We start from the raw sequence: 17529 nt of genomic DNA, 5'->3' as shown, positions 1-17529 counted from the left end.
TTTCCACACAGGCAAGAACATCTCTTCAGGAACAACCAAAATAAGCAGTAAGTAGTTTGTCCATTTCTAAGAATCTTAGAATATTAATTGGTCTTAATGCAAACTGGTTTTTGTACTTGTCATTGGAAAGCTAGAGAGAGTGGCCTTAACCAAAGATAGTCAACAGGATCAAGTATTATTTTAAGGTCCAAACTTTTTGATCAGTCAGCAACAGGGTATTTTTGTGGTTGTTGTGTTTTGTTTTGTTTTGCCATACCTGTGGCATGCGGATATTCCCAGCCGGGGAGTGAAACTAGCAACAGGGGATCCTTAACCCACTGCACTGGGCCTAGGATAGAACCTGCACCCCTGTAGTGACCCAAGCCATTGCAGAGAGAGCACTGCATCCTTAACCCATTGTGCCACAGCAGGAACTCCTTCTCTAGTGTTCGATGGTTTAAGCAGACCCAAAAAGAAGTTATGAAATATAGAGAACATTTCGAATGGATAATTAGTAGTCTGTCCTAATAGAAATAGATATTAAATTGCTTCCCTAAATTGGAGAGTAAATATTCTTTTCAGGCATGCATGGAATATTTACAAAAATTGACCACATGCCAGCCCATAAAGTTAGCCTCACAAATGTCTGAGTGCAGTTAAGTTAGAAATCAATTACCAAAAGGGGGAAAAAAACATATATTCAGAAACTTTTTAAGTGTACTTTTCAACAACTTGTGGATCAAAGAGGAAATCATTCTAGAAATTGGGAAATACTTAGAAATACATTGCTGTGAAAATACTATATCAAAACTGTGGGATGCAGCTAAAGTGGTACCTTGAAGGAAATCTGTAGCAGTAGTGCTTATATCAGGAAATAACTAAGCTCAAAATAATGAGCTAAGAAGTTAGAAAATTAACAGAATAAACCAAAAGAAAATGAAAGGAAATAATATAAAGAGTAGAAAATAGTGAAGTAAAATATATTGGAGTTCCCATTGTGGCTTAGCAGCTTAAGAACCTGACTAGTATCCATGAGGATGTGGGTTCAGTCCCTGGCCTCACTCCGTAGGTTAAGGATCTCACGTTGCCGCAAGCTACAGTGTAGGTCACACATGCAGCTCAGCTCTGGTGTTGCTGTGGCTGTGACTGTGGCTGGCAGCTGCAGCTCTGATTAGACCCCTAGCGTGGGAACATCCATATGCTGCAGGTGCAGCCCTAAAAAAAAAAAAAAAAAAAATTAGAGAAGATCAACAATGCCAGAAGTTAATTATTTGTAAAGGCTAATAAACCAACTTTTGACAAGAGTAACCAAGAACAAAAGAAGAGAATGCAAATAATATTAAAAGTGATAAGGGACTATAGCTAGATGTGCTTAATGAAGGTTTTAATAACTTGATGCCAATAAATATGAAAAAAGATAAATAGATTTTTAGAAAAATATGACCCACCAAAACTGGCTAAAGAAGAAATAACCTGAAAATCCTATAACGTGAACTTAACACTATGCTAAAAATATATAGTCTTTAATTTTTATCTTATTTTATTTTTTTAGAGCTGCACCTGCAGCATATGGACGTTCCCAGACCAGGTGTTGAATTGGAGCTACAGCTGCCAGCTGCCCCACAGCCACAGCAATGCCAGATCCAAGCTGTGTCTGCAGCCTACACCACAACTCATGGCAATGCTGGATCTTTAACCCACTGAGCAGGGCCAAGGATCAAATCCACATCCTCATGGATTAACTAGTCAGGTTAGTTACTGCTGAGTCACAAGGGGAATTCCTAATTTTTATTTTTTTCTTTTCAGGTCACACCTGTGGCACATGGAGTTTCCCAGGCTAGGAGTCAAATGGGAGCTGCAGATGCAGGCCTATACCACAGCCATGGCAACACCGGATCTGAGCTGCGTCTATGACCTATGTCACAGCTTGCGGTAATGCTGGATCCTTAAGCCACCGAGTGAGGCCAGGGATTGAACCTGCAGCCTCACGGAGACTACGTTGGTTCTTAACCTGCTGAGCCATAATGGGAACTCCTCTTTAATTAAAAAAAAAAAAATTCTATAACCATTAAAGAATTTGAATCAGGAGTTTCCTCATGGCTCAGTGGGTTGGGGCTCTGGTGTTGTCACTGCTGTGGCTATGGTTATAGCTGTGGCTTGGGTTAGATCCCTGGCCCAGGAATTTCTGCATGTCATGGGCGAGGCCAAAAAAAGAATTTAAAGCAATTTAACTTTCCACAAAGCAAGCACCAGGTCCAGATGGCTTCAGCAGTGAATTATTTGAGTCACCAGTAAAATAGATAATTGAATTGTGGTAGAGTCATGCAATGAAGTGCTCCATAGCAATGAAAATGAATAAACTACACTTGCATATGTACACATGATCGAGTGTCAGAACACTGCTGAGTGAAAGAAGCAGTTACAGAATTCAGACACTGATTCCATTTATATAACATTCAAAAATCAGCAAAATAATAAATCATAAGATACAAAAATACATGTTAAAACTATAAAGAGAAGTGAGAAATAACTACCATAAAATTTAGTGTTTACATGGAAGGGAGTGTGATATGGGAGGAACATACAGAGAGACTTCTGAGGTACTAGGAGGATCCTATTTCTTTTTTTTTTTTTGTCTTTTTTGCCATTTCTTGGGTCGCTCCCTCGGCATATGGAAGTCCACTGGCCTACACCACAGCCACAGCCATGCGGGATTCAAGCTGTGTCTGCGACCTACACTACAGCTCACGGCAACACTGGATCCTTAACCCACTGAGCAAGGCCAGGGATTGAACTGCAACCTCATGGTTCCTAATCGGATTCATTAACCACTGAGCCACGACGGGAACTCCAGATGCTATTTCTTAACTTGAGTGTTGGATTACACATGTTCCTTTTGTTGTTATTCTTTAATTCCACTCCTAGGTATGCACGCTGGAGAAATTCTTGCACTTGCAGAAGACATTTTATATATTCTTCTGTATATATAATATCTTTTTCAATTTGTAAAGTTATTCTATGCAAAATGGATAAATTGGATGTGTATGTAGTATAGACATGGGGAAAATATCTAATGCATATTAAGTGTCAAACATGTTATTAAACTCAAATATGCACAATATACACTAAAATGTGAACACTGGTTATCTCTGGGTTGGTCTCCATTTCAAAATTATACATTTTTATTTATTTGTCTTTTTGCCATTTCTAGGGCCGCTTCCTGCGGCATATGGAGATTCCCAGGCTAGGGGTCTAATCAGAGCTGTAGCCATGGGCCTACACCACAGCTCACAGCAACACCAGATCCTTAACCCACTGAGCAAGGCCAGGGATCAAACCCACAACTTCATGGTTCCTAGTCGGATTCGTTAACCACTGAGCCACGACGGGAACTCCTCAAAATTATGCATTTTTATAGTGGTCTAATATTTTGCTATATCTCATTTACTTTTGCGATGAAAAAACAAAACATATTTTTCTATGTGTAAGAAACTGCTTCAAATAGAAGAATACTTATTCTAGAAAGAGGGGCTTTTTCTCCCTTTTGCAAACCAAAATGTGACAACCCCCCCGATTCTATAAAAGAATTTGTGAGGACAGAAAGTTCAAAATGGGAAGGGCTTCTGGAATTAGCTTCCTTACTGGGGTAGAGTGTGACTGGGGCCTGGCCAGTCCCTCTGACTTACTCGACTTTCCTAACCGTAGTGCAAACCTGCCTGTTCCCTGCTACTCTCCACCCTTCGTTCATGGGGGTGACTGAGGTTTTGGCCACCTGCCTTCCAGTCCTGTCCCAGTGTTCCAGGTTCCCAGCCAACCAAGCATCTGGCACTTAAGCCAAAGGCCAGCCATGTCCTGACTTCCCGAGTGAATATCTGTGAAGAGAGAAGACATGATGGGGTTAGGACTCAGGGACACTGTAAGGCAAAGAACAGAGCCACGGAGCGCTAGGTGATCTTGTTCTGGGCCAGCTGGATTCGCTCTGTCTCCCTCTAGCCCCCAGAAGTTTCCATTACAATTGATGGAGACTTGTGGACTCTTGGACTTGGAGAGCCATGGAGTGGAGGGCATTCTGTGGGCCCAAAGGGTTTGGTTTATTAAGGGAAAATTCCAGGCTTTTGCACATTAACACCCTTGGCCCAGAACATTTTCCTTCCATCCTATCCTGGCTAGCTTCTATTCATTCTTCAGATTGCAAATTGTGGACCAGTTCCTCCTGGAAGCCCTACCAGACTCCACCACTGCACCTTCACCACCCTCCGAGAAGGGACCTTAGTCCTCTGTGCCACAGCTTCTTCCTTGGCCAGCCCTACCCACTCCAACAGCTGCCTGTTTGTCTTTCCCACTGGAATTTTAACTTCCTGAGGTCAAGGACTGTAATGCTGTTACTGCTGTATCTCTAGTACCTAGATAATCTGAAAGGACTCTGAAAATGTTCTGATAAGTGGATGAATAAAATGAAGGAATGGCAGAGGGCAAGTGACAAGGATCCCTCCACTTGTCTGGAGAGTGGTCCTTGGCAGCCTATGGGAGGAGCCTCCAGGCAAAGGGGGGGGGGCTTTATCCTCCCCTCCTCCCACCCACTCTTTTATCATCAACCCCCTTCCTTCCCCACTCCCCACCCCCACTTCCAATTTGGTGTGGGCTTGAGCTCCCTCTACTGGCCAGGCTTTAGTGCTGCAGGGAGCCGGTCCCAGGTACCCTTGCTAGTTTCCTTTCCTCTGAAGAAAGGCTTCTACCCGCTCCCCGGGTCTGGGGCTGATAAGGGACTGGAGAGAGAATGGGGTTCGTCAGCACTGGGGAGGTTTTCAAGGTCTGGGCCCCCACCTCCCCTCCTGGACACCCGGGGCACTCCCCTCCCACCCTCACCTCATGCTCAGTTTCTTGGAGCCTCCACTCCATACTCCTCCTACTCCAGTTAATTTACAGAGATGTTGATTTCTGGAGCCTTTGGCTGATACCTCAGCTCGGACTGTGGAACAAAGATCCCAAGATGAGTTAGGGACAGAAAGACAGAAGAGTAAGAGAGACGGCCGATTGAAAGGGACCCAGAAAGGGAAAGGATCTAAACCCACGTTAAGACGAAGACAAAGATCAGGATTGAAAAGGACACTTAGAGCTTTGTCCCCCGCCCTTTCCACCCCCACAGGCTCATGAGAAGAGAAATTTCCCTCGCTCCTTCAGTGCGCCTTTGTTAATAGGAAACTAAGAGGAGTGATTGTGTTGGTCAGATCTTCAGACTTCAGATACTAGACTTTAGGGACAACTCCCAGGCAGGACTTCTCTCCCCCACCCCTGCTCTGTTGTCCTGAGAGGACCCTTCCTGGAGCTCACATCTTCACTGTCACTTCCGTTGAATGAGTACTCCGGCTCCAGCCCCGTCTCAGGGATGCTTCTCTCCTTCTCTGGCATCGGCTCATCCAGCCAGAGGAGTTCCTGTGGTGAGAAAACCCACTCCAGTGCCTTTCGGACCCCCACCAGGCCCAGCAACTGTAGGGAGAGACACAAAGCCAAGAGCGTCAGCAGCAGCAGGAACGTTAACAACAGGAATATTCATTGACCTCTTCCTGTGTGTAAGGCACTGTGGGTAGTTTCACGGAATGCCAACACATTCGTATGAGGTAGAGAGAATAATTATTCCCATTGTACAGAGAGAAATGGATGTTCTGAAAGTTTAGTTAAACTTCTCTGAGGTCACAGAGCGGGGATGTAGTAACCAGACTGGTGCCAGTGCAAAACCCAAGGCTCTTGCCCAGTGAGCAAGAACAAGGCCGGGATCCACTTACGTTATCATCTCACTGAGCAACAGAGGTGCCGGCCTTGCCTCTCCCAGGGCCTCAGTTTTCTTCTGGGCTTTCTATCCCTACCTGTTGCTGATCAGCCCAGAGAGGTTGGGGAAAGGGTTGAACCAAGTACCCTAGATCTAGCCCACCCACAGGGGTCCCTTTGCCATCTTTCTTTGTGCTAGGATTCCCAGAGCCAGGGCAGGTGACAGAGGGGACGTTCTTCCTCTTGTGCAGGCCCTGGCCACACTCCCTGTCTCAGAGTCTCTTGGGAGCTGGCAGGATACCACCCAGCTCTGCCCGGAATCACCATGAGGGGAAAGATGATGGCTGCAGGGGTAGACTTGATTATCCAGAGCAGACCCAGGCAGGCAAGCTGGATGGCTGTGAAGAGGTGAACCCTGCTCAGGGGCACATGCCGCAAGAGCAGGAGGTCTGGCTGGTGCTTTGCTGGCATCAGTAATAGCTGCACCCTCTTTGTGAACTGGGGGAACAAGAGAAGGAGGAAAGCATGGTACTCAGGTCAGCTGGAGGGTGTCCCTATGAGCTCTCCAAGCCCAGCAGGGGCTGGTCAGAGGGCTTCCTGGGTCCCCTCCCTATCCAGAACATGGCAGCAGAGTCCCTGTGCCCAGGAGAGGCAGGCCAAGAGGAGGGGATGGGAACTGGCAAGTGAAGGCAGGAGGTACCAGCAGGAAAGCAAAGGATCAGAGGGGGGTTACTTGGTGATTCTAACAGACTCACCTGGATGCTGCTAATCGCGGCCACCCCCATGGACAGGAAGATGCCGTAGAGCACAGGCATCGGGATGAACTGGGAGAGAGAAGTGGAGCGCTGGCAAGACTCCTGGTCCCTGCCAGCTGCCCAGACACCCCCCCGCACACACCCCGAGGCTCCAAGCCCCGCTTCCAGCATCTAAGCACGTCCAGATCTTTCCCTTCCTCCCCACTTTGCATGCCTGATCTCGCTGACGCTTGGCGTCCATTAGATGGGGTAGATTTTACGGTCATCTCCATTTTACAGAGGGAGACACTGGATTTCAGAGGAACTAAGTAACGTGCCTGTTACCTCTCCGCACTCCTCCCTCACGTTCCCCTCAGCCCGCCCCGTTCCTGCTCTCCTGGCCTCCCTTCCTTTCCTCCTTATGCCCAAGTTTATTTCTGCCTCTTGCAAGGCCTTGCTTTGCTACGCCCTGCACCTAAAATGCTCTTCCCTGCCTTCCTTCTCACTGCTCATCGCACCCCAGACAAACCTCCTGTGACCTGACCGTCCGCTCTAAAGGAGACCCCCGGCCCTCTTAGTCACCTTGCTCTCGGTTTTCTTAGAAGTCCTCACTGCCTGAAATGATCCTATTTTATTGTTTTAATCGTTTTAGTCTGCCTCCTCTCACCAGACTGCAGGAGGCGATGATCTCTTTTGATCACCGCTATATTCCCAGTTCCCTGGAGCAGTGCTGGGCATTCGGTTTATGCTCAGTAAATACCTGTTCAGTGAGAGTCCCCTAGTCAGGAAGCGGTTGATCCGGTCCATCTGGCTCTTTCCCTGCCTTTACTCTCACCCAGCCTCCATGACCTTTCCCTCCCCTAACCTCTTGTCGTCCTGCCAGTGACTCTTGGGTGCCATTCTCCACACCCTTCCTGTCTGCCGTGCTGTCTCGGCTTGTTGAGCCTTTCTGCTGTTACTTGTTATTAAGTGGTTATTCGTGTATCTGTGTGGCCGACTGGGGCTTGGTTCTGTATTCTTTTTGGATATGCCTCCCCTCCCCACTCCCTTCTCCTGGGTCCCTAGCTGAGCCTTGCACACAGCAGGTGTTCTGTAAGCATATGGTGAGGGAGAGGTAAAAGCATTTGCCTCAAAGATTTGGGGTGTGATGTTTAAAGCTCACTGAGAGGCTGGAGCAGGGGTGGCACTTGGCCCCCAAGGATGGTGGCACGACTACACCCAGCTCCACTGGGCAGAAAGCCCACCCGGTAAGAGTTTGGGTTCTCAGATTAGATCTGAGAAACCAGCTCTCTTGGTGTTCTCCTGTCAACTCTTTCATCTCTTTGAGCTTTGGCTTCCGCTCTTGCAAAGGGCCTCTGCCTCTGAGGAGCAGTGTGAGGATTAAATGAGACTCTGTCCAGAGAAAACCTAACACAGTGCCTGGCACGCAATAGCCCTCAGCCAGTGACCATTCTTGCTACAGTCGTGATTCTTACTGCCCTGCCCCCATGCTGGCCTAACAAAGGTACCTTGAGTACAGGTGCCAGGAAGATGGAGAGTCCTGTGAGAATGAACACCACCAGGCCCGTCAGCCTCTGCTCTCTGTGGGGACAGGGAGGGCTTAGCCAGGGTCTTGGAGGGGCCCTGCAGTGCTTAGGCCGGAGATGCTGGCCAGACACCACAACCCACCCTGGCAGGGGGCAAGTGGAGGGATCTCCCAGTAGGAACCTGCCAGGGAGGGGGCCTTAGTCTGGTGTGAAAATTTGGTGGGGAGGAAGGAATTGTCTTGTAGCTCAGCAAGTGAAAGATCTGGCATTGTCACTGGGGCAGCTCAGGTCACTGCCGTGGCGCAGGCTCTCTCCCTGGCCCAGGAACTTCCACATGCCACAAGTATGGCCAAAGAGAGAGAGAGAGGAAGGGACAAGGCACTTCAGTTCAGGGACCCTGGCCTCTTCATCAGTTCAAGCTTCTAGTTGCTCTTTGTTTCTATTGTTTATTTTGATGGAAATTTAGCAATCTTTACACTACCGTAATACCTTTTACTTCCCAATTTGCAAAGTTGATTTCACATACTTTCAACAGTGAGATTGTGTTTCCAGCAAAATCAGTGTTGTGATGGTTACGGTGTAACATTAAGTGGGGTGCTTCCACACGGAGCGGGGATTATTAGGGGGCACCTCATCCTTGCTCAGCCCTGGCTGCCTCTGCCCTTACAACTGCGATGCTCCTCTTGAGGCCCCGCCCAGTCCTCTGGCTGGAGGAGGAGAAGCCAAGGTCCCAGAACGCACCCATTCACCCCGCCGCAGTGCTGGTGGGGCGCTGAGCCCTCTGGACTCACCAGCTTAGACTTTAAGCTGCCCAAATAACCCTGCCCTGTACCCACTAGCCCACCTTGCTGCCCACCTCTCATTCCTGCCTCCTGAATGGCCTCACCTGATGCCGAGGAAGCTAGGAGGCTCCCCTGGGACACCAGCTCTGCTCTCTCTCTGCAGACTGTCCATGTGGGCCAGGGAGATGACAGTGGCTGAGACGTACCAGGGCAGCCCAAGCGCTGACGTGAGCAGCATGAGCGCAGCCACACAGAAGAGGTCCAGGTGGAAGCCAGCTCCCTTCTGCAGGTAGTGGTGGGGCAACGAGGATGCAGCTAGTCCAGACCTGGGCCCTCTGTCCTCTGGGGCGGGAGAGGGGGAGCCTGGATCCCCCCACCCCGGAACTTCTGTCCCTCGGTCTAGGGACCTAGGGTCTTCCCCAGCAGGCCTTACCCGCAGTCGATACTCGGCGCGGTTGAGGATGACCCCTGTGATCTGCTGGTCCATGAAGATGAGGATAGACAACAGCAGGGCAGGCAGGGCAGCTGCCACACTCAGCCACCAGGGGTTGGCTCCAAAAGGTGACACCAGCCAGCCACGCCCAGGGAGTGTGGGCTGGGGGAGGGCAGTCCACGGGCGGGTTGGAGAGGGTCTCTCAAGAGCACCTCCCCTGCACGCTCCAGCCTTGGCATTCTTCCCAACGCCCCCGGCCCCCCAGTCCCGAGACACTGGATGCTAGGTGGGAGCAGACTGGGTGGGCATAGCTGGTTCAAAGCACCCCAGGGCAAGAATGACAGGGGGCAGAAGGAGGGGGACCAGCTTAGAGGGTGGGCTGGAGCCAGGGCTTCTGGACTTTGGTTCTCAAGGTCCCCCCCCCCCTCCCTGCAAAAGGAAGAGGTGGTAAATGAGGCCTGCCCATCCTTTTTTTTTTTTTTTTTCACTTTTTGTTTGACTTTTTAAATATTATTCAATGAATTTATTAAATTTATAGTTGTACAATGATAGAGCATTTCCATCCCAAACCCCCACCTGCCCATCCTTCTTGATGTGCAAAGCCCTTGCCCTAGGCACCCCCACCCCCCCATCCAGGGTGGGGCAACTCAGGCTCAGACCTGCCTTGATCTGGGGCAGGGGCAGGGCTGGGTGTGTCTGCGTCTGCTCTGATTACTAGCGTCTGTGTGGGAGAGGGGCCCCAGGGGCCAGCTGGGATTTTGAGCCCCTGAGGCCGCCCCAGTTGGCGCCCCCCTGCTTTCCTGCCCTGAGGGAAGCTGGAGGGGAGGTCTCCAAATGCACAGGCAACGCTTAGGTGCCAGGTCAGTGCTGAGCCTTGTCCTGTGCACTGCCATGTGCTAGACAGAGAGCTCCGGCTTCAGTGGATCAGAGCAGGCGATCAGAGGTGCAGAGAAGAGAGGGGGGAGCAGGGCCGTGGGTCGGGCCACGCCAGAGGTGGGGAGGACCCACAACAATGGCTAAGTGGCTAACAGTTATGGAGGTCGGTATGGTGTGTGCCAGTCCTAGCAGTGTGACAGTGCTTTGCATTCTGCACTTTGTGAACCTCAAAACAATCTATGAAGGAGGAACTCTTGCTATTTATTACTTCCACCTTGTAGAGGAAGAAATCGAGGCTCAGCCTGCAGGTTAACTTCCCCAAGACACACGGCTAGAAGTGGCAGAAATGGAGTGGACCCAGGGAGGTCTGACTGGAACCCATCCTTTTAACCCCTCACCTGTAATAATAGCTCCCTAGTGTTCTGTGTACCTGGCACATGATGTGTCCTCACGACATCTGTGAGGCCATTATTATATTATTTTAGGAGTGAGGGAGGAGTGGAGGAGAAGTGGGGGGGCGTCTAGTCACACCTCCTCCTCTGCGGCCCTGTTTGCTGGGCCCCCGCCTTCCACTCCCAGCTCTCACCTTGAACTCTCTGGGCACCAGGAGCTTTGGCGTGGCTAGGTCCAGGAAGGCATCGAGGCCACAGCCCAACAGGATGGCCAGGACGGAGGAGAAGTCGCCTAGCATCTTCCGCACCTGGCCAACCAGTGGACACTCAGCGAGGTTCCGGCCACCACTCACCTCCTTCCGTGGTCTTTCCCATTCGCAGACAGGGCCCGAGGCCGAGAGCCCGTCCTCTCCCACAGAAAGAGGTGACACTCACCACGGAGGGGAAGAAGCGGCTGGTCTTGAGGTGCTTGAGAGCCATGGCAAAGAAGAAGGAGGTTAGGAAGAGGAGGACGGAGAAGAAGGCGACGTCCGGGACCGTGTGACAGCCAGGGCCACGAGGGTGGCCTCCCCGCCGGGCACACTCAGGTGGGGGCAGCAAGGATGCGTTGACCAGGCCTAGGTCCTGTGTGGAGAGGTGGTGAGACACGGCGGTAGGAGCGGACCACTGAGGCCCCCGAGACCCCGAGGACGCGAGGCAGAGCTCCAGCCATCGCCAATGGCTGGGCCTCAGTGGCCTGGGGGGGGTGGGAAGAGCCAGGAACCACTGGCTTCTTTGGCCTGCACCCGCTCTTCTCCACGGCCTCCCGGGAACAGGCCCTCACCAAGCTTAAGATGTCATCTTCGCCTTTTGGCTTCATGCTTGTCCACTGAGACTCGTTTCCTGGGAAGCAGAGAAGAATTCAGGCGTATCTTCCCCTAATCAGGAGCCTGATCTCACAGGCCCAGCAGAACCAGAGGGTTCTCGGTTCTGATTCACCTGTCTGCTGCCTCCAGTCACTACAAGTCCGTCCTCAGGACATTGCCTCGCGCCCTGGTCCCTTCAGATTCCCTGCCTAACAGACTCCCTGCTCCTCAGCACAGGCCTGGCAAAAGCAGATCCCCAGCAAATGGATGAGCACACCAATCTGTGTTTCCATCCGGGCCAGAATGGGTCCCATCCATGTCTAGTACGGGGCGGCACCCTTGAGCGGACACCTCTTCCCTGGTCCTGCTGTTTCTGACCTTGTGGAGGGATCTGGGCGAGTGTAACACTCCAAGCTTCTCGCCACCCAGTCACTCGGCCCAGGGCAAGCGTGGCAATTTATTTGATTGGTGAATTGGGGAGAAGACGCTGGGCTTGCCTGGCCGCGCCCCTCTGCGGAGTAGGCTGCAGGCACCGTGTGTGCATTTAGCTCAGCTCCTCTGGGGCGAGATAGTCCCTGTCTGTGCAGCCATGACCGCCTGGGTGAGTCCGTCCATCTAAGTCTGGTGTCCTCATTCGGAAGCCCGCTCGCTCATAGCTGTAACGGTGTTCTTCTCTCAGCCTTGTCAGAAGTAAAGATGATACTGGGCCTGCTCTGTAGACTTATTTTCGCCTGACTCAGAACTAGAGCGCTGCTGGTTACTAGGTGAGTACTCAGCATTTGGCTGAATTGAACTAAGCGGGATAGCAAGGGGACAACCCCTTCTGCCTCCTCCCTCATTTTCCTCCAGCTCCCTACTTTCCTCACCCACCTCCTGGTTCTGGGTACTGGCAGAGGCAGCCATAGGCAAGAGAGCCAGGTCTCTGGATGGGATAGGCCTGGGTCAAGGTCAGCATTTTGCCCACGGCATCGTAGATGAAGATGAGGCTGATGAGGGCACAGAAGCCTTCCTCGGTGAAGCGGGTGAAGTAGCGCACCAGCACGCTGGCCTCCGTGGCCACCAGCACCAGGCAAAAGGTGGCCACCCAGAGGCCCACCCACAGGCGGAAGGGCAGGTAGTCCAGGCCGTGATCTCTAGGGGTCGAGAGACAGGCAGGGCTGGGCAGGGCCCTTCTGCTCCCAGCCTAATCCGGGTCAGCTGCCCCTGGAGCCAGGCCGTTGCCATCCTCCCCTACTGAGGCCGCTAGGACCAGGCCGAGGGTGAGTGGTGAGGGCGAGGGGAGGTGGGTGAGTCCTCCCACCTGCTGAAGGAGAAGAGCAGGCGTTCAAAGACCAGCACTGGCCCAGTGCTGCTGAGGATGGTGAGGGGCTGGCCTGCCATCAGGCAGAAGGCAGCTCCAGCCACTGCTGTGCCCAGGAAGCTCTCCAGCACCCCCTAGAAGCCGTTAGAGGACCCTGTCAGCGCAGGACCCTGGAGTCCTCAGCACAGGATCCCAAGCTTGGGGGGAGCCTTCTCAGCCCACCCATCGTCCCCAAGAAGGGCGGAGGGCCTGGCTCGTGGAGAACCAAAGCTCTGCCCGCTCCCCCCGCCCCCGCCGACCTGAGCACCGTCGGTGGCTTCTCCCAGCAGCCCCCCGAAAGTGATGGCGTTCGTGACGGTGGCCAGGTAAATGTAGAGCACGGCCGAGAGGCACTGGGGGTGCAGGGCGTCCGAGAAGTCGCTGGGGTACCACGAGGCCTTCCGGCGCACGTCCTGGACAAGGCCCCCAAACAGCCTCCCGCCCGGGAGTCATCAGCGATCCGGGTTTCCGCAGCCCACTCCCCTCTCCCTTTCCCTGCGGCCGGGGGAGCCTCCCGCCCCGCACGCTGAGCGCACACCTCCGCCTCCTCCCGGCGCCTCGACCGGCCCCTGGTTCGCACCCCAGCTCGCCTCACCTGCCCGTCCGCCGCAACTCAGGGCCGGGCGCGTGCGGCCAGCGGCCGTGCGGGTCCTCGGCCGGGACCCTTCGCCGGGCAGAGGGGCCCGTGGCCTCCTGCAGTTGCGCGGGGAGCCTGAGCACAGGGGAAGCCAAGTCGGCGGAGCATCTCCGAGCAGCCGGCGACGCTGCGACTGGGCGCGGGAGCTGGGGGCGCGCTGCCCCCTGGCGGCAGCCCGTGTCTCTGCTGGCGGGACGCGGCCTGCGCGCGGAGCCCGGGGCCCCACCTCAACAAGGACCAGGGCATGGTGTGTGTGACCGTCTAGCAGACGTGCGAGCCAGGCTCCGGCAAGGGAAGGCCCTCGCGCAAGGTCTCACAGCGACTGTGAGCCCAGTTGGGTCGGCCTGACCCCAATCAGAGCACAGGCTCCTGTCCCTTTCCTGGCAACCGCCTTCCCCCCGCACCCCCCGCCTCAACGCCCCCAACAGTGGACCCAAGGTCAGGGGGGAAGGGTCTCTATGGGACCATGACCCCCAGATACCTTTTTTGCTGAGAGGGCAGACATTTAGGCGGGGGAATCCGAACTGTTGGATCCCACCGACCTGGAGGGAGCACTGTCACCTCGTCTAGGAAGGCATCCAGGGCTGCCAGGAGGTCTTGAAGGTTGCTGGCCCGACGAGCTGACCCCTGGAATTGCTGGGGATAGGGCGCAGAGGGGCGCTAAATACGAAGCTTCACCCTTACAGGCACTTTCAGTTTCAAAACTAGACACACGCCACACAGGCAGGCGGGTCCCTCAAGCATTCGTGTCGCACGCGGGCATCGAGCAGCGTGGGTGCCTACTGCGCGCCGGCGCTGCGCTGGCGGAGGGGGTGCGGCGCTAGCCAAGGGCCCGTGATCTCGGCTTCGTTGCCGCACTCGGTCACACGTATCGAGTCCGCGCACGCACTCACTGCCACAAGCCTGGGTGCACACGCGTGCACGCCGACACCTGCCCAGCTCACCGGGTCGCTGAGGAGGACAGCCACCGCCCGGCCCATCTCGTGATAGCTCCTTCCCAGGGTCGGGGGACCGACAAGGAGGCAGAAAAACCTGAGGAAGGAACCAGGTTCCAGGGAGCGTCGGAGGCTGCTCCCTCTCGTAGGGCAGCGCTGGGCTCTGACTCCCTACCAGCCCCACGCACACACTCGCGCGGGTGCCTTCCTCACAGCCCTGACCGCTGCCCCTCCCTGAGCCCCCCAGCCCCAGGGAGCGGGGCCCGAAGACCCCCTAATACCCTCCCCAGTAAGGGCCTCCTCGGGGCTCCAGGATCCCTGAGCCCCACTCGGCAGCCTCACCTGCTGGGGAGAGGCACCTCAGTGAGGGGCCCCAGCACCACTGGGTCCCGCAGTCGCACAAAGACCCCCAGGGGGTGCGCCAGGAAGCCCAGCTCTCCGGCCAGCACAGCCCCCGCCTCAGTCCCCGGGGGGAGCTTCTGTCTCAGAGGGTTCTGTCGCTGGGGGTTAAAGAGACCCGGAGGAGGAGAGGTTTTTCGGGGAAGAGGTTGTCGGCAGGATCTGGACTGAGGAGGAGGCTGGCGGAGGGTGGGTGTCTGTGAACCCCTGGCTCCTCTCCCAGCCCTGCCCAAGGAAGGGCCACACACCTGCTCCTTCAGGGGCACTTCCTCATCCCGCGAAGCCTCTCTTGGTTGGGCCGATCCTACAAAGCAGGATTCTGCGTGATTAAGAGCACAGACTCTGGGGCGAGACCCCCCAGGGCTCTCTGCCCAGTTTTGCCAAGTTGTGAAAACTGGAGCCCACCTTCTCCCTCTGCTCCTCAGTTTTCTCACCGCTAGAATGGGGATAATGGTGGTGTTGCCTCCCACCATGGCTGTGAAGATTAAACCACTGTGTGGTCTCCCCAGCATCTACCAAGAACCTCCCTTGGCAGAGCTCTGGCTGTTGGGATTCTGGCTCCTCCATTCTTCTGCCCTCCCTACTACGCCCACTTCTCACCCCTGGGTTGAGGTCTGAGTAGAGGCCAGGCCACCCTTGGCCTGGGAAGTGCAGGGGAGATCTGGGGCCCTCCCACCCCAGAGTTCTGGTCCTGGGCTCAGGATGGGACGTCTCACCCCAGCAGGGGCTGGCGCCTGTGGTCTGGATGGGGTGCTGGGGTCTCTGCAGCAGCAAGGCCTTCAGCTGCCCTCTCAGCTCTGGGCTCAGCGACTCCACTCTGGTCACGTGCTCTGGAGAAAGAGGCTCCCATCCTTTTCCTAAGAACTCCCTGCCCCCAACCGCTCCCCTTCCCCTCTGCCCAGGTCCCTTTCCCTTCTGAGAGTCTCAGGGAACGAAGGGACCAGTGAACCTGCTCTTTCCCCTCTGCGTTTGCATCTCTCCCCTGTGACAGGGATGGAATCCCCTGCAGCGGGGCGGGGTGGGCTTTGGAAAGTTCCAAGACTTTGGGGAGGAAAATCTTGGTGAAACGACATGGCTGCCCAGGCCCTCTCAGCAAAGGCACCCAGCGTACCCACAAGCTCCAGGAGGCTCTGAGCTGGACAGTCCAGCAGGACAAGTCCCTTGGCCAGCAGGCTGCGGAGCTTCTGGAGGCTGGACAGCGCCACGGCGGGCACATGGGGGGCACTCCACCGGCCTGCACCCACTTCGAACTTCTCTTCAAATAGCACCCACCTGTGGTGAAAAGGGTACACCATGTTATTGCAGGCATCTGTCCAAGTCTAGGAGTGGGGACACAGGCTAGGAGTGGGGACGCAGGAGAGCCAGGGAAGGTGAGGCAGTCGGGGAGGGGATCCTGGGCCCAGCGGTACAAGAGCATGCTCGTTCCTGGGCAGTAGTCACCCCTCATCTTGCATCTCAGGGAACTCAAAACACAGAAAGGAACTGACTGGGAGTGAGACTTACCCCACCCCGACACACACACACACAGGAAGAGCTGGCGGTCATGGAGGAGGCCCCACTGGGGGCAGGGGAAAGGACCCCCCCAAAACCGCCCTGGTCCCACTCACCTGCCGGTCTCTCTCCATTCCAGCGCCTGGGGCCAGCCCAGCAGCTCGTTGAGCTGAATGAAGAGCAGGAGGTCCTTGGGGTCCCCCAGTTTCCCGCCGGCCACGTCTAAGGGATCATCAGGTCTGGGCCCAGAGCCAGAGTCATTGTCCAGCTCTCCTGTGGGCACATTTTCACAAGCTCTGGAGACTTCAAACTCTTCCTGGCCTGACAGCTTCATCTCGGTGAGACTTGCACAGATGCTCAGGGGCTGCTGTTGTCCTCGGTTCTGGGGCCAGGGCCCTCTGGCTGGCTGTATTTATAAGGCACCCTCCCCCCCATGCAGCACGACACAGACAGAGCGAGGCCTGCTGACTCCGGAGCCAACAGGTCACCTCGTCCCCTGCTTGTTTTCCCCATTCCCTGCTGGCCTGAGTGTATGAGGCTAATCTCAGCTTTCCAGGCTCTTCAAGAAATGGCTGACCTGGGGCAAAGCAATGTGCACATTTCCTGTGGGATCAGGTCTGACCCCACTGTGTTTTGTGTAAATGAACAGGAGTCCCTCACTGGCTTGAGCTGAGGTCTGGCCCCCAGATCATACTACCCTCTACTCTGTGTCAAATACAAACACCGAATGCTGTGGACTGTTTCGGGTGTCACTAACACACTGGCATAAACAGAGACCCAATAAATAACTGGGTCTATCCATGGATGTCAGGCAGCTTAAGGGAGACAGCAGGCAGACACCCTGCCCGGTTAATGGACTTACAATGGAAAGTGGAGGCCATTCACTGAGAATGCAGTGCCTGAGTCTTACATTCCTTTGACCGACAACACCTGGAAATTTCCTCATTTAGCTGTGGGCCTGGGATCTACCCGCTAACTCAGCCCCCCACCGCACATGGAGGAGCCAGCTAGGGGGTGTGTCTGGAGGCGTTCAGGGAGCCAGGTGAGCAAGAGAATGTGGTCTATTAGCAAGTCCTGTTGGCTCTACTTTCAAAACAGACCCAGCATCCAACCACAACTCCCCACCTCCACGTGGCCACCCTGTTCCCAGCCGCTCTCACGTCTCCCCTGGATTGGTTCGATAGCTCTAACTTGTTGCCGTCATTTCCCTGCTTCCCCTCTTCCATTCTCCACACAGCAGCCATCGGGGTCCTTTCACTTTATGATTTTTATTTTAAATTTTAATATGTTTCCATTTCACTCCAACATAGGAGTCCTTTTGTTATTCCACCAGATGGAAGTTCCTGGGCCAGGAATTGAACCCATGCCACAACAGTGACCCAAGCCGCTGCAGTG

At 54.3% G+C, this 17529-nt stretch overlaps 1 protein-coding gene and 1 long non-coding RNA gene across 4 annotated transcripts in view; one reads left to right on the top strand and one right to left on the bottom strand.

Annotated features, from left to right (window-relative positions):
- Positions 1 to 17520, top strand: part of LOC125126419 (uncharacterized) — a 37427-nt gene extending 19907 nt beyond the window's left edge. The window contains exons 2-6 of one of the 3 annotated variants that reach the window (XR_007134626.1): positions 12 to 47; positions 8951 to 9076; positions 10870 to 12097; positions 16274 to 16472; positions 17445 to 17520. This is a non-coding gene — a long non-coding RNA (uncharacterized LOC125126419). The remainder of the gene's footprint in view (positions 1 to 11; positions 48 to 8950; positions 9077 to 10869; positions 12098 to 16273; positions 16473 to 17444) is intronic. The other 2 variants (XR_007134625.1, XR_007134624.1) reach the window with 2 other exon arrangements.
- Positions 3354 to 16546, bottom strand: SLC4A9 (solute carrier family 4 member 9). Its single transcript, XM_047778805.1, has 22 exons — positions 16251 to 16546; positions 15755 to 15915; positions 15360 to 15473; positions 14892 to 14947; positions 14587 to 14744; positions 14254 to 14341; positions 13791 to 13945; positions 13268 to 13384; positions 12933 to 13107; positions 12634 to 12767; positions 12204 to 12466; positions 11312 to 11370; positions 10924 to 11112; positions 10683 to 10796; positions 9221 to 9382; positions 8892 to 9070; positions 7988 to 8060; positions 6501 to 6569; positions 6070 to 6243; positions 5311 to 5466; positions 4846 to 4948; positions 3354 to 3851 (listed from the first exon to the last, which is right to left on the bottom strand). Exons 1-21 carry the CDS (start codon positions 16466 to 16468, stop codon positions 4895 to 4897), a joined length of 2868 nt encoding a protein of 955 aa, XP_047634761.1. The 5' UTR covers positions 16469 to 16546; the 3' UTR covers positions 3354 to 3851; positions 4846 to 4894.
- Positions 17521 to 17529: the final 9 nt, after the last annotated feature.

The sequence above is a fragment of the Phacochoerus africanus genome, chromosome 4, assembly GCF_016906955.1.
Source record: "Phacochoerus africanus isolate WHEZ1 chromosome 4, ROS_Pafr_v1, whole genome shotgun sequence".
In the NCBI taxonomy this organism is placed as follows: domain Eukaryota; kingdom Metazoa; phylum Chordata; class Mammalia; order Artiodactyla; family Suidae; genus Phacochoerus; species Phacochoerus africanus.
This window is presented reverse-complemented; position numbering and strand designations above follow the sequence as displayed.